The 16,672-nt window shown below is 35.9% G+C and overlaps 1 protein-coding gene across 1 annotated transcript; it reads right to left on the reverse strand.

Moving 5' to 3' along the window:
* Positions 1-1,024: 1,024 nt before the first annotated feature.
* Positions 1,025-16,643, reverse strand: LOC123746017 (putative E3 ubiquitin-protein ligase UBR7). The gene is made up of 10 exons (XM_045727149.2): positions 16,282-16,643; positions 13,949-14,085; positions 11,962-12,022; positions 10,178-10,327; positions 9,056-9,158; positions 8,861-8,931; positions 8,400-8,553; positions 7,961-8,061; positions 6,371-6,542; positions 1,025-6,221 (listed from the first exon to the last, which is right to left on the reverse strand). The coding sequence occupies exons 1-10, from the start codon at positions 16,420-16,422 to the stop codon at positions 6,064-6,066; spliced, it is 1,248 nt and encodes a 415-aa protein (XP_045583105.1). The 5' UTR covers positions 16,423-16,643; the 3' UTR covers positions 1,025-6,063.
* Positions 16,644-16,672: the final 29 nt, after the last annotated feature.

Consider the following 16,672-nt stretch of genomic DNA (forward strand, 5'->3'; position numbering starts at 1 on the left):
TAGATGTAGACAACTTCTGTCAGCAGGCTTCAAGCTTTTTCCTTCCCGTCATATTATGTGTTGTCCTACTAATATTTCCCTGGAGCACGACCCTCCAATCGATTTACAACCAGCCCAGTTAGCATCATTAGTGAAACCGTGGGAGAGGCACAGGGGGGGCGCTGGTAACGAAACTCTTCTCAGTTCACGTAGATGTAGTGGACGTGACGAATGATATCTGTAGATTATTTTCCTAAGTCTAACTGAACGATTCAACAATTAATATTTTAATTTCAGTCACGGTATGTAATAGCCTGAATTTTGTCATGATGTTTATTAAGTCTCAGCCATATCATGTAACAGCCTCAGCCATATCATGTAACAGCAACTTTAGTTCAGTTCGTGAACTTGTGTTCCTGTAACCTTTTCCACCACCGCTTCACGCATGCTGGATATGGGGTGCATAATAAATGAACTAAACGAAAAAAAATAATGAATAAGCGAACTAAGTTTCTACTTATAATCAATTCTGTATAATCTTTTCTTTGGTCCCATAGGAGGCAACTCCTATATACACTACTTGGGCTAGTATGCAAGATCCAATTTGCCTAACAATCAAGAGTTTTCCAAAAATTATGCCCTCCACAATACATACAGTAATGACTAAGGTCGCCTTGATTGAATGGCAGGGAAGGTAACTATCAGGATTAAGTGCCAAGCCATTTACTCCCTTAATATTAACTTTATAAAAAAAATATAAAAAGGGCACCAGACATGTTGGCATTTTTTCTTGGAGATGTCTTTCAACTTCATCTATATGCTCTTAAATTTAAATTATAATTTTATAATCCTATTCCCTATATTTTAAGTGTGTAGATTTGTTTAACCAATTTAAGCACTTGAAAGTTTGCTAAAAATTTATTTTTAAAGGGATCAGATACATTGAGAACAGTTTTCAAGTGCCACTAAATAGTTCTGTGTATGTATTGTGTGTGGAGAAGACTGCCAAGTACGCCATAGGGAAAGAGCTACAAAAATGGTGGCATACTGCCTAAGTTTTTATTTCTTTTAATGTCTTAAGTCTATAAAATGTCATCATTAACAATATACAAGTGAATATGCAGCTTTTTAAAAGCCATTACAGTGAAAGTACACTCACTGAAAACCTGTACTGCTAAACATGACACCAATTTAAAACCTGGGTCAATGAGAAGCAGCAGCTGGCTGAACTAGTCAGCTTGTTGCACTACTTGTAAATTTCAAAACTAAAAAGCATTAAAATCCCATAAAGGTCTTCTAATGTTACACCATAAAATGTAAACATTATCCTGCAATTGTTTATGGAAAATTGAGCTAGCTGGATTAACAACTCAATTTTAATATTTAACAGTGGAATGGGAACCAAAATATAAATATAAACCAAAATTCACATCACAATTGTATAATAAAAACTAAATTTACCATATTTATTTTTTGATAAAATTTTACAAAACTTTGTTTAGCCTTGCTGCTGCTGGGAAAATGTTTAACTACAGTACTTGTTTATTATAGAGTTCAGGCAAGATAAACAAAATCATATCATGTGGCCAAAAGCTTTATAATTACAAATAAGAAAAATGTCAGTCAAGTCTTGATTATCCGATCACAATGATTTACTGCATTTTACTCATTCCAGCATACAAATGAACACACATTGTACAAAAAACATAGGTATTAAAACACACATGCTGTTAAATAATATTTTACACTGACTGTACATTACAGGTACTGTAGATTAACAAAGACTATTGCATAATGCACCAGCTCTGGAACAATTGACCTCGGATAATCATGACCTGACTAAACCATATATTACTACAGTAAATAAATAAATAACTGCTCAATTATGCTAATTCCTGTTTAACACGAAGGGAATTGTTGTAAAAAAATAGTTAACATACATTTGAATATGTTCAGACACTTACAGTACATTATTAGGCATTGAGAAAAATGGTAACTACTCACTTTTTATTTTGTAAAGTTCCTCTTTATAACACCCAAAGTAAATTTTACACCAGATGCTGCATTCAATTACTCACGAGTACTCGCTATGTAATATCAAGCTCTATGATCATTTCAATGTGCAATTTGTAAAGTGTGGCTTTCATTACGAAAATCATTGAAGCAGGATGGGGGTGAAACCAGCTTTCTGGCTCGCCCCCAAATGCACGCCTTAACCCATTGGACCACAATATGCTCCAATGATTTTTTCACAGAGATATCACACTATTTCCTAGCGTGTTCCTTAATTATATATACTAGTACAAGTATATACAATTTTGTATAGGACATGTCAGCCAACAGGGCTCACCTGTTTAACATCCACCATTATAAATTCCACAGTAAAGAAAAAATTTATGTTACACTCTTGACAATTCACATAACATTCTGGCCCCAAGAATTGTAAACGAAACTTTTAATAGGCATCAATTCACTATAGCAAGTGTAAATGGAGCAAATTTACTGTCACCAAGAGTTCCTACGAAGTACAAGTATATAAAACTTGAGTGAAATTGTATGTTTATCAAAACTGATAAAAATTGTATGTTTATCAAAACTGATAAAAATTGTATGTTTATCAAAACTGATAAAAAAGTGTGTACAGAAATTTGTAAACTGTTTTTTTAAATCATCAAAAGTAATATGCACATATTGACCCATATGTTGTCCCAAACACAATATCTAATGTTTCCTAAAAAAAATTAAGTCAGCTGCTATGCTTTTTGAATAGAACAAATATTACTTTGACATTGAAGTATTTTTTATTTGAATATTTTTCACAACCCAGCATTATATTATTTAAAAACCATTACATGACTTTTCTAACATTACATTCATAATCAATTATAATTTAGTTTATAAATTATCCACGAACGAGAAACTCTTTGATGTGCACTTTTCAATACAGTATAGTTGTCTTTAATATATTTCTTTTAACTACCGTATATCCGTGTGTAATAGTTGACACCCTATTTTTCGCCAAAAGATTAGGAATTTTCCATATACCTTGTTGTTGACTCTAGGATTGCACATATAACAAGTCAACATTTGGAGGGTCAGGGTATTATCCTGCACACAGAAATAATACTATTACACAATCTTTATGAATTTAAGGCAAATTTATATTAATTCAAATAGTAAACAGCAGGTCTGGACATTTAGGTTTATATATGTACCTTCGTTACTTTAACCTGCACTATAGCTGCGATGCTCAGTGTTTAGTATACTGTATAATATAATACAGTATTAGTATAATATTATGTGGTATAATACTGTATAATAGCGAGCACTATACAGCTACACATTCAAGGGGTACCTTCACGGCCACACTTCATTATTAAAATGTATGCACAAGTCATGCTGCAAGCTTGCAACGCCTATATTTCCTTATTTTCAAATACAATAAACACATGCATCGTTCATCCTTCTGTTTACATGGTGAGAAACGTGTTTTAGAGACAGCACTGTTGAAATTTTCAAAATAAGGAAATAAGGCAAATAGGATACAAGGATTTATTTCTAAAAGTGTCAGCAATAAAAACCTAATGTTATTCTTGGAGTGATATAAGATAAACTTATTGTCTCACAGGGAAAGCACCACAGACTTGTCCAAGACTTGTAGACCTGTACAAAAGTCCTCTGAACCAATGCACCAGCCACACTCTCTGGCCCACAAAGTCAGTCAATCAACTAAACAGTCACCAGGCAGTGAGAAAGATCAATCTAGCCAGTCTTCCAACCAACTAGCCAATTGAGCAACCAGATAGTCAAACCAACCAAGGAGCCACAATTAGAAGAACAAGTCGCTGACTGGGAAATCAGTGTCGTCTGAATGGTAGCACAGTGATTTCTTCATCTGTAAGAATACATGCCAAAGAAAAAAAAAAAGGGAATCAGGGACCTCAAAGTCAGTGCTAGATGATACAATAAGTTTATGAAAAAGATGATTTAATGCTTACAGAAAAAGATTATTCACCATCTACCAGCAGAATTGAATGATAAGGTAATTGAGTACCATCACTTTGTAATCTGAAGTCAGAAGTAAAACTAATACAGATTCTCATGCATCAGCATTATGGACAAAACCCCATGAACTTTGATATATAAGGGAACAGAACAATGGACATGATTGAACCAAAAACAGTTTTGGTTAAGACTACTGGCCATGAAAGGAATTTACTGAAAGTATCATTCACTGTGGTGCTTGGTTGAATGGCAGGAAGGGAACTATCAGGAGAAAATGCCAAGCCATTATGACTAAGTAAGTAATTATCAAAAGAAGGCACCAAGCCGGGAAAACTATGTAGCACCATCAAATGTGCGGAATAATCATAGGGCGCTAAACATCACTTAAAGATACCAATATGAGAACAGAAACGCACAAGGCGAATGATATCAAAAGAATCCGATTCACCAATAATTCTATAGAGACAAGTGACCCTGAGGGGCAGTCGGGAAGTAAGACACACGCTCGTCCTGGAAGTCAGGACATTATGACTAAATAGCACTTGGAAGGGGTTAGGATAAGGATTTTGGATGGGATGGGGGAAAGAAATGGTGCCCAATCACTTGGAAGGTCGGGGATTGAACACCGACCTGCATGAAGCGAGACCGTCGCTTTACCATCCAGCCCAGATGGTTGGGTAATGCAGATGGAATAAAGTTAAAGCCTATGGCAATTTTTAAGTGCAAAACTCTGCCCAGACAGAAATATCCAAAAGGCATTGTTTTCCAGATCCATGAAAAAGGGTGGATGAATGGATGAAGATGATTGCAAGAAGTGGATTAAGGAGGTCTGGAATATGTGAACAAATAGACTTAGAAAAGGCAAAAAGCTTACTGGTTTGGGACATGTTCAGATCACACAGTGCAGTGTTACCAATGAAGCTCAAGCTAACAATACTGACAATGTAATGAATACTGGAGAACTTATTACAAGAATGTAAGAATTCTTGTATATACTCTATAAATAAATAATACTTATTTTGTAGCATATTGCAGCTACTGGATGTTAGCATCAATAAACCTTTTAAAGGCTTAATAAGAGAGCAATTCCTGCAAAGCAGTGAAAGCCTTAAAAAAAATGTGTAATTTCTAATGCCTTAGATGATATGGCAGATGACTATTTATGGGAAGATAAAAGTGATGAATGAAATGATTACCCTGAGACTGCAGATAAAGATGATCCATACAAAGAAATACTTGACCCAGAAGACTGGAATGTATTCGGTGGTGCAGGAGACGAAGATTCAATTTGAAAGAATCTAATGGATTTTTATCTATCCCCATAATATTTGTAATATACAACCAGAAGAGTTTTGTGAATATAATTTTTTTTAATGTATATTATTAGCAGTTTCATGTGGTCTGTTTTAAACGAAAGATCAGTATTTTTTGTTTTTACTGCTTCTCTGTTTATTTCATGAATTGTGTGTTGTGATACAAATACAGTAAATAGATGGTGATGTTCAGGCTGAGCTGCACTGGTCTACAACATGGAGATGTTATTGTCATAAATTCAACATTGCCTGGACACTACCAGAATGTACAGTGTAAGAAAGTTATCTCAAAATTCAATTACTGGTATAAAAAACTGAACTTGGGGTGCTGGTATTTACTGATAAACTACAGAACTAAGCTGTATATACAGTGAGTGAATTAACATGACAACAGAAGTTATGGTAAATGTGTACTCTCTACAATAGACTTTTGATGATCATGCTTTCGAACACCAGTAGGCTACAATAAATTATGACACTAATTTATGTAGCTTATTTTATTTTCTATAGAAATCTGGCTCCCTTTTGTCAATTTTTTGACTCTTACCAAGCATGAATTTCATCCCTCTGAAAACAGTACTGGTTTAATAGTTAACTATTAACTAATTTCAGCTGAAACAACATCTACAAAATGAAGGATATACACAAGGATATACGGTAATTGGAAACTGAAGACTACTAATTTTTGCAACTGCACATTTATAAGCTAAAATGGTTCATATTTTTTTTTTTTACTAAAATATAGTACTCTCTGGTGCATAGGAATTCATTTGCAAAACAACTGGATACTTGAGCCAGGACGCTTTTTCTTGTTAGCTTCCAACTGAGAAAAGAATTCACGTATGTCTTCATCGCGTACCACTTTTTTGTTCTCTGCAAATTTGCGCAGATAGTCTCGTAACGATGAACTTAGTGTGTTGTACTCTGTAATCAAATGATTAAAAGTACACATATTATACAGTACTACAGAAAATTACAGATTAAGTGTATTAGTCTAAATTTAGAAATCAATAATTATCATTTATACTAAGTTTTAAATGGATAATAATTGATGCTATACAGTACATGCTTACCATGAACCATCTCTGTCCTGGTGACACGATCGAGAGAAGATAGGGCTTCCAGCTCTCTTTGTGCTGGAGCAGCACTGTGACTCTGGTGGTGAGACTTTCCACTTTCCTCATAAAATGCCACAGTGTCCTCATCATCAAGCAAGAAAAGAATCCCCTCATTTTTGTACTTAGCCTGGGAAATAGAAATTAGCAAGATGATAATGCAGTCCAGTGCCTCTCGACGGAATTTTCACATTAATACATTATATAACTGAATTAGAACTATAGTGAACATACAATGTCAAAGATTGATGCTGCAATATATTGTCAATGGAGAGCTCCAACATCAGTACAGGCAATTGAGGGATACACAACAAACATTATAGCAGCTTAAATAAACAGGATTAACTTAATAATGAAGAAAATGCAAGACAAAAAATTCAGATGGTGTATCTGATGTATATTTCTTGAAGTTTCGTTCTTTATGAGAACTTGGCATTCTTTAATGGGTTGTTTAGCTTTCATGGTTAGCCAGCCACAAAATTCTATTATATGCTAAAGTTGTTCATTCTTGCCAAGTCTAACAGCAGTACCTTACAATTTTGGTTTGTGCTGATTGGGCTTCTATCATGGTTATATGGATAATAAATACAATTTTATGAAACAGTGTAGAATTTGGTTTTGTGTTGGGCTAATGACCTATTAACCTCTGGAAGGATATTTTAAGGCCACCTCAATAGATTACTGACCAACCAGCAAGTAAACTTTAAGCCAGAATATAATTAGGGACTAGAGTAAGCTCTCGGTGAATAAATCCTGTGAGGAATTATTTGAACAAGGTGTGTATACCCATCTCTGCTGATAGACGTCATTTTTGGAGGAAGAAAGTAATTATCAAAAGAAGGTGCCAAGCCAGGAAGACCATATAGCACCATCTGTGTTGCTAGATATTCAGAAGGCACTGAATATTTCTGAAGCTGCAATATGAGAATGAAGGACATAAGGCGAGCAATATGGATGGTTTTTGGATTCACCAAGGATTCTATCAAGGGACAAATGACACCATTTTCATTAGGAAGCAAGCCACACAATCATCCCGAAAATTGTACCTGCAAGGAGATACACGACTGTGGGACAATGCAACTTTTGGAGGAAGGGCAACGTGTTTTTTTTTGTTGTTGTTAGACGAGGAGTCTATGAGGTAACACGCTACTTTAAAATTTATTTAATGTCACCCGCCCATTAAACTTTTAAATACATATCATATGAAAACCTAGCTTCACTCTTCCCACATACTCTTATTTTGCAGAACAAGTAAATGGCACCTGTTACACTTGTAAATTACTAAGATGGGACACTCTCCAGTGTCCAGGTTGACCTGGTTTCTCTATCTATATGTCTGTCTATGTCTATTGCTGTCTGTATGTGCATGTCTCTCTTGTCTGTCTCTCTATGCCTCTAGTATATAGAAGATGTACAAACTAATCTCTTTCTGAAATCCTCCTCTAAATGTCCTCACAATTTGGAGATGTTTGATACACAGAAGAATCTACACATGAGTAATGTTCAAGACTAAAATATAAGAGACAGACATATAGATCTGTAACTTACCTTGCAAGCTTCACAGGTACAGAGTTGCTTCCTCCACTGATCAGGTAAAAATACAGCACCACTGGGCAATTCTTGTTTTTTAAGAACATCCAGTTTACATCCTAGAATATTGCATACAATGAATATACATTATTTACAAGGCAAAAAGACATAAATTTTAGATTTATTCTTAAGACTCAAGAACTTACTCAGATTTGACCATCACACAATGAACACAGTTCTCCAAGTCAACACAGGTACATAGTGTGTTTTATGATATACTGTATACATTCCTCAGATTTGCATGCATTTAATATTCATACACTTCACGTGAAAAATATCATTTTTGATGTATATAATATGCTGTGATTATCACATGAAAATATCCAGAGTTAAAACTACATAAATGTTAAATGCTAGTGCTGTGTGCATTATTTAAAGTTACAAGTTTACAACTCACCTGACAATTTGTTCTCTACAGCACCATTAACCTTAACGACTTCATCTTTTTCTTTGGGCTCCTCGGTATTTATACTTAATGTTTTCTCTTTCACTTTAAAATCAGTCTCATCCGAACAATCCTCGGTATGCCTCGGTTCTACCTTTTCTTCCTCCTGTTATGAAAGAGCACATACTTTACCGGTATTTTGAAAATTTCACACAGTATATGCATGCAACTTTCTGACAAAGTATGTCCAGGAAAAACTATCAGCAGCCCTAGTTGGAATGAAATGCAAATGCTTATCTCTATAAAATACTGTATGACAAACAGGGTGCCATGCAGAAATATACCTACAATGTAATTTATATAAACAAAATCAATAATAATAATATAAAAAATTGGGTGACTTAACTCCCCCCCTAAAAATATACTGCATATATATCCATTACATATTTTTACATTGTAACTGAATGACTTACGTGTGCAGTCTTTCCAGAAGACTTTTCAACATCAACTGCATCTTTACTATCTTCTGCCTTAACTGTAGTAACTATGAGAAACAAAATATATATTAAAACTTTGATGCATCTTAATATGAATATCTACCATTAAATGATATATATGCAGGTCTTCAAAGCATGCTTCAATGTCATAAAGGAAAGAAGACCACTTACCAGCATAGCCCATATAATAAGCAAGTAACTTGTGTTTGGGAAGGCACTCTCCACAAATCATCTCTGCATAGTCATCACCTGGAGGAACATTACTACCCTGATGCTGTAATAAACACACAATTTTAAAATCACCAAGCAATAAAAATTACCTTTAATACCTTTATACTAACAGAATTTCCTAAAGAGCAAAATATAACCAAAAAATTAAATACAGTACTGTATTGGTAAATTACAATTATGTTAATGGATCACAAATTGTCATGCCCGAGTTATGATAATATTGTAATAATAATAATAATACTATTTATTTATACATCATATATTTCAATATACTGTACTGTACATTTGAATATGTTACAGTAGAGTATTAGTAGGTTAACAAAATATCAAGACTACTTAGTAATCTAATAATAGAAACTTGGACTACTTTCACTAAGCAAAATTTTTATTTCAACTCATCATATGATGGACAACTTTCCCATAGGTTTGAGAAGTCTGGGCCTGATTCCTAAGCAAATCCATACAGCCCCCTTACTTTACTAAATCTTCAAAAACTTGTATGGCTGGGAAAGTGAGTACAGGTATTGCAACCAGAGATTCACCAAGTCGAGGTTGCACTGTACAGTGTACATTATTCCAAAGGATTCCTTGGTCAGGTTCTTGAACACCATTCTTATGTTTGCTAATCTTGCATATGCAATTGATATTATTCTGTTAATATGTACCATAGGTATTACATTCACCCCCAGGACATTTTCTGTATTTGACTCACTGTAACTTCCTCTCCCATAAACTATATTGCTCTTCTGATAATTTTTCTCCTCTCTCAAGCCTCATTACTTAAAATTTTCATTATTAACTCGATCTTCCTTTCAGGTGGTTAAAAAGTAAGAGTGGGTAGCAAACCAAGTTGAATTGTATTACCACACAGAGAACACACAATTACAATTTACAACAGAACTCCGTTGTAAATTGTAATTGTAATTGTAAACAGTCAACTTCTGAAATCACACAGACAGCGAATAGCTTGAAAGTAGACAGCAACATGATTTATGCAGCCTAAAAGTACAATATACCAAACATGAGTAGTCCACAAGTACAATACACCATTACAATACTAACCCGACCATGGTACCAGTCCTCACAGATGCAACACTGGATCATCTCATCCTCTATGGAGTCTTCAGGGTCTGGGTAAGGGCGATGACAAGTGCAGTAAGCCCCACGAAAGTTATGGTTGTACTCATTTTCCGGATTCTCAGGTAGCTTTTCCTAAAATCAGAGTTTTCATTAAGAATATACATAGCATGAGACAGTAAGCAGGGGTTTCTATTAGACCCCTGCCTACTGATGTGATACTAGATGTGATACCCTGTAATATCCAGACACCCCCCTCCCTCCTCTACATTTTGTCTCAGACAATGTAATACAGTACTATATTACAAAAGATTGTACACAAACGATTGATTGATACAAAATATCGAACAAAAGAAGTTAATCAAATTTTTTAAGTCGTGCACTCCGGCAATTTACATACATCACCCCACTAATGAATTTTTTTTTATTATACAGGTACAGTACATATATTTTCTCTAAAGGCTTCTCTTCAACATAAAAGTATGAGGAAAGAACAGCAAAAATCTTGCCATACTACTGATTTGTAGCATTCACAAAGTCCACTTGTATATACAGTACCTTTTTAAGTTAGTTACGTTAGAATTATTGCACTATGTAAATCTAGAATTTTCTCCAATATTGAAACGAATACTTTCTGCATATTCTTACTTACAATATTCTTACTGCAATATTGTACTGTATTTATAAAACAACAACATTAGTTTATATATAGACAGTTTAATTCTATTTTTACATTCTACAAGAACAGCAATCTTTCTCTTTATATTTGTAACAAAGAGGATCAGTTTTTCAGTAGCTTATTTTAGTTCTGAAGCCACCTATTGAAGGCAGAGGTAACACTTCAAACTGGCTAGACTATGCTGGCCACCACTTCGTAAAATGTACAAATAATACTACAATGTAATATCACATTTCAGCAGTCCAAGGTGGTGCCAGTTTTCTTGTCAAAAGTGAACAACAATACCACTTCAACTGCTTGCTTAACATTATGCAAAATAATTATATAGTAATTATTTGGCATAAATATGTTCAGATACGAGCAGTTTCCAGTCAATATTCTTTTTAGCTATGCAACCCACCTTTTCTGGGCTGTGGTAATGTAGGCAGCTGTGTACAAGCATAACATTAGCAACTGCTAAGTTCAGCAGAGGAAAGGGTGAATACTAGGACAATACATTAGGATAGCCAGATCCTCCAACCCCTGTGGGAGTGATGGTGGTGTCACCTGATGATGGCTTGTGTATGCATTGATCTACTAAGAGTAGTTTGTAGCTTGATAATTACCAGTCATGGTTACTTCAGAGTAACCATGTAAACTAAGTAAAACTACTTTTGCTTCCAAAGCAAGTTTGAGTTGTCATTTATTTCTTTGCAGTACAGCAAGTTCTCTCAAGTGGGGACCTGAGTCCCCCTGTGCTGGTTTTGGAGAGTTGTACTTCCCAAGTTTAGCCCCAGGCAAGTCTAGTTTGATGATGACTGGTTAGGCTGGCTGCTGCTTGCGTCGACGTGCAAGCTCACAGGAGTTAAGACTCCCCATGTGTGTCAGCCAGCGACATGCGACACAGGATCACTCATAATGGTTCCTGTCATGATGGGGATACCTAATAAACTATTGTAAGGCAGCAAGGTATCCCCACCAAGGATGCTATATATAACCTCAAATATAGTCCCAATTTCAATACAGTAAATACTGCAAATGTAAAATTATAAAGTTCAATAAATAATTACAAACAGTAAATAGACAAACCATTGTCAACAAGTGAACAGACCTTTAAAAGTTTGCAGATATTCTGCGTAAACTTGGAGTTTCCACAATCACAACGAAACTTTCTGGAAAATAAAAATAAGTTCTGTAATAAAATATAAGTACCCATACTGTCTTAATACTATATTTGCAATCAATATAATTTATAATGTGAATACCATAAATGACAAGTACTAGTATTCAAAATTATCACATACAGAACAGTAATTTAATATAGTTTTGCTCAAAATCTGTGTGATGAGGTGTTAAATGCTATACTGTATGCAAAACATGAATTATAATTAAGGCTTACACACAAGATACAACACAAGGTTGGATGAAATTTCAATAATGTCACCAGACAAGTTTCAGGGACAAAAACGTATTAGTTACATGGAAAGCTAAACAAATTATACCTTATGTCAATGGAAGAGATGATGTACTGGATACTTATCACCTCATAAATACATAGGGAAATAGAGAGGGCTGACAGGGATTGAGTAAATGGCATTACAAACATGGGAAAAACAGCTGGTAACTATATATAAAGTAGTACCAAAAATTATCTTTCAGTACCAAACTAATGAGTAATGCATTATAAATTGAAGTGGTGGAGACAGACCCCACATACAGCTTTGTACATAGATTACGAGAACGAAAAAGACTCAATCTTACACAGGTTGCCAAATGCCCTTCTTTACAAATTTTTTTGGTTTACAAGCTCAATTTCTTTGTAAAATTCGACTTGGTATATGAGCTTTGCCTCACTTGGTAAGTTTGATGCACGTATGGGTCGACCGAGCGCATGGTTCCTGGTAGCACAGCGAGAAGTACTTCAGTTTACCAGTGTCTCCCACCTAGTAACAATCGTGCTTGAATTCTTTATGAAAAATTTAATTGTTTATGTGTTTTTTTGGTTTCTGAACATAAAAGTAATTATTACATATCACACCATGGGTTCCAAGAAAGTCAGTGAAAGTTCAACCAAAGAAAATAGTTGTGAGGATGACGACTGAGGAAAAATAAGAGATCATCGTGTCTCAATACGGAAAGGTGTTAAAACGTTGGGAAAAACAAGTGTCTTTACAGATTCTTAGTAGGACAAGCAAGCAGTTAGCCTCAATCAGGTCTTAGTGGTATGCCTGCAAGAGCACAGGAGAGTGTGTGCCGCTGAAATGTCATCACTGTCTGATGTTATAATGGAAGCTTCCAAAAACTAACACCTCTCTCCCTCCCCTCCCTCCTCACCATCTTTCATATGCCAACAACAGTCCACATTAAAGGTAAGATATACAGTGGCGCCATGATTAACGAGTTTAATCCGTTTTGGCACCGAGCTCGTCATGTGAAATAACAACAAAACTGTCGTCGGAGGTGTCCGAGAACCAGCGGGAATGCTCGTTAATCGAGGGAAAGCTCGTCAGTCGAGACATATTGTCTGCAAGTGGCTCGCTCGTTACTCGAAATGCTCATAACTGGAGCCGCTCGTCACTCGAGGTTCCACTGTACTTGTTCATACTGTAGTACAAAATATAACTAGTAGTAGTACTGTATGTATAAAATGTATTTTTAAGCTAATATTTTTGGGGGTGTGGAGTGGATTAATTAATTTTACCTTACGATATTTCTGATTGGAAAATTTGTTTCGGTTTACGAAGCGTCTCTGGAAACGGATTAAATTCGTAAATGAAGGTACTGTACCACTGTATGTCAGTTTAAGATTGAGAGATTGAACAGATTAACTGAAGCTCAACCCCTGCTCAACCAGACAAGATCTGTGATCTACAAAATGCTGAGGTTTAGATGGGGTAACTATTTTGGAAGTACTGTACCTGTACAGAATCCTTCAGAATATGCACAGAAAGGAGTGAGCTATAATGTACATGCAGTAAATGGTAAAGTGTACAAATAATCAAGAAAAGACAAATAAAGAAAAATAAGAAGAAAAAGAAATAAAAAAGTAATGGTGCAATAGAAAAAGATGAAAAGGAAAAAAAAACAGATTACCTTACCTCTTTGTATAAAGCTCAATTAGATCATGGTCCTCATGGCAATGATAGCTGCAAGCCAAGCACACACCAGCTAACTTGCCACCATCAGCTGGACAGCAAGTCATGCAAGCATACAGTGCTTGCCGTTTGACATATCCCTTGAAAATAAATTATGATAAAAATATTTGATTTGGGATATATATATATATATACACAGTATTTCATATTACAGTACTATATCGATAAAAATCAATCTTATGGTAATATTATCCAAAGCCCTCCAAAATCCAGACCACCATATATACAATTTAAAAAAAAAAACAGATAAAATCTGCCAACTGGATCTCCGTTCTGAAACTTGCATTTGTTTGAGGAAAAATCCTAAATTTCACTTGGGGCCACGAAGAAAGCTGTACAATATTATTGGGTCATCATGTTGAGTAATTTCAGCAGAAATATTTTTCCTATTTGATATTCTTGCTCTTAATAGAAATTATTATTCAAAATAATACACATACACTTGGCAAATGTTTTACTGTGCTTGTTCTATACTACAGTTTAGATCATACAAGAGTTCGTTCATGTGATGCTTTTTCTATGGCATCTAATGCCCTACTGTGAGGGGGCACATGTACTGACAACATGGTTTCCTTGTCAAAGTGTGGGTCAAAGTCAAAAAGTCAAACACTTTTAAAGCTGGATTCACTCACCAGATTCCACAAACAAGAGTTTGCTGAAGTGATGGAATTTAGATTTGCTTAGAATGTTGGGACAGAGTTCAGACTGTTGAACAGTTGCATCATATCATTGGTTAAAATTAAATAATCCTTTAGTGGAATCAGCCCAAAGAACATTAGAAATATTCGGGTATGAATAGGAACTGTTAATATGGCTCAAATCATGTTTCTAATGATATTCATAGATGGCCACAATATTTGAAGCAGCAGATGGGTCTTGGGAAAGCCATTAAGCACATTTATAACCAAATTCTAGGGTTTATATTTATTTTAAGATTTCTCAATTTTTGTTCACAAATATGGTTCCAATGTCCACTGAAAATGAGGTTTTGAGGCTAGGGCTTGGAAAACATGCTAGATGTGGTTAAATCACTTTATATATAGGTTCTCTTCATAGTTGTCCTTCATGTCTCAGATTGAAATTATAATTTTAATCAGTGAAATCAGCCCAGTGTGTGTGGAAAATATTAGGGTATGAACAGTACTCTGTTACTATGGCTCCAATCATGATTTTAATGATTTTCATAGATGGACGCAACATTAGAAGAAACAGTTAGGGTCTTGGGAAAGCCATTGGGCATATACAAAATTATATTCTATGGTTTGTTTTCATTTCAAGATTTCCTGGTTTTCGATCACAAATATGGGCCCCGTTTTCTTCTGAAAATGAGGTTTTGAGGCTAGAGCACGGGAAATATGCTAGATGTGGGGTAAATCTCTTTACAGATAGGTTCTTTTGGTATTGTCCTTACAGGACAGGTTCATATTAAAATTTTGCTCAGTGATATCAGCCCATAAAGCATGGGAAATATTAGTGTATGAATGGTAACTCTGATAATATGCCTTAAATCATGTTTTTAATGGTTTTCATAGATGGACACAGCATTGAAAGAAACAGTTGGGTATTTTATTTATAAATAAAAAAAAATCAGAAATGCTTCCTTGAGGTATTTCCAGTCCTAGCAATCCCCTATCTATGTCGAATTGGGGGTTGGTCCCATATAGTTTGTTGAATCCATGTTGAACTGAACATACGTATTTTTTAAAATAAAGCTATGAAAAAAGTTCCGTCTTCAGTAACAAAGTTTACTGAAGACCACATTACTTATGGTAGGGTCTTATAGTGCAGTGGTCTACGTTGTTGGCTCATAACGCAGGGTGCCGGGTTCAATCCCTGGCAGGACAGACGGTTGAACACATTTCTGTAAAACTGATGCCTGTGTCTGTCTAGCAGTAAATAGGTACCAAAGAATTAGGAAACTTGTGGGTTTTATCCCTGGGAAGGTCAGACATTACCATATGGGGATGACAAAACCAACTGGCTTCCTGTCCCTAACAACAACGGGAAGGAGAGGTGAGGTTAATACCAGAATTTCAGAATGCTCCTTGAATTTAGTAATTATTTGGAGGAAATTATGTCAAGTAGATGAAAAACTCCCTTCAGATTTAAATAATTTCAAACTAGCATATAATGCTGAACAAGTCATCGTCACCCTGTGATCCCAGCGGCCGCTCATGTCTCTAAGGTTCCTATATACTGCCACCCACACCTGGCCCTCCATCACTCAACCTGGAGTGCAGTAGTAGTGTATGAAGGGAGTGGAGGAGCTGACGCACCTGGTCGTAGGTGCAGCTGGTGTCGTCGGCGGCGCCCAGCACAGCTGCAGCATCCAGCTGCCTTTCCTCCTGGGCCTCCAGGAGCTCCACCATGGAAATCCCGGGCTCCTCGCCGTCCTCGGCACTAGGGAGGTGGGCCATGGTCGCGGAGGGTGTAGAGGGTGTAGCCACGCGGGTAATATTTGACTGTCACACTCGGCTCCTCACGGGTGGCGCCACTCCTCCTCTGTTGTCCTCGCGTTCCCGTTTTCTTCCTCACCAAACTCTCCAAATTGTAGCCGTGGCGCCCATGGTGGCTCTCCTCTCCCTTCCTCTGGTCTTATTCTCCTCCTCTCCTGGCCACTCTCCCTCTCATGGTCCACCTGCATAGGCCTATAGGCTTGTTTAATGT

The sequence above is a fragment of the Procambarus clarkii genome, chromosome 78, assembly GCF_040958095.1.
Source record: "Procambarus clarkii isolate CNS0578487 chromosome 78, FALCON_Pclarkii_2.0, whole genome shotgun sequence".
Taxonomy (NCBI): domain Eukaryota; kingdom Metazoa; phylum Arthropoda; class Malacostraca; order Decapoda; family Cambaridae; genus Procambarus; species Procambarus clarkii.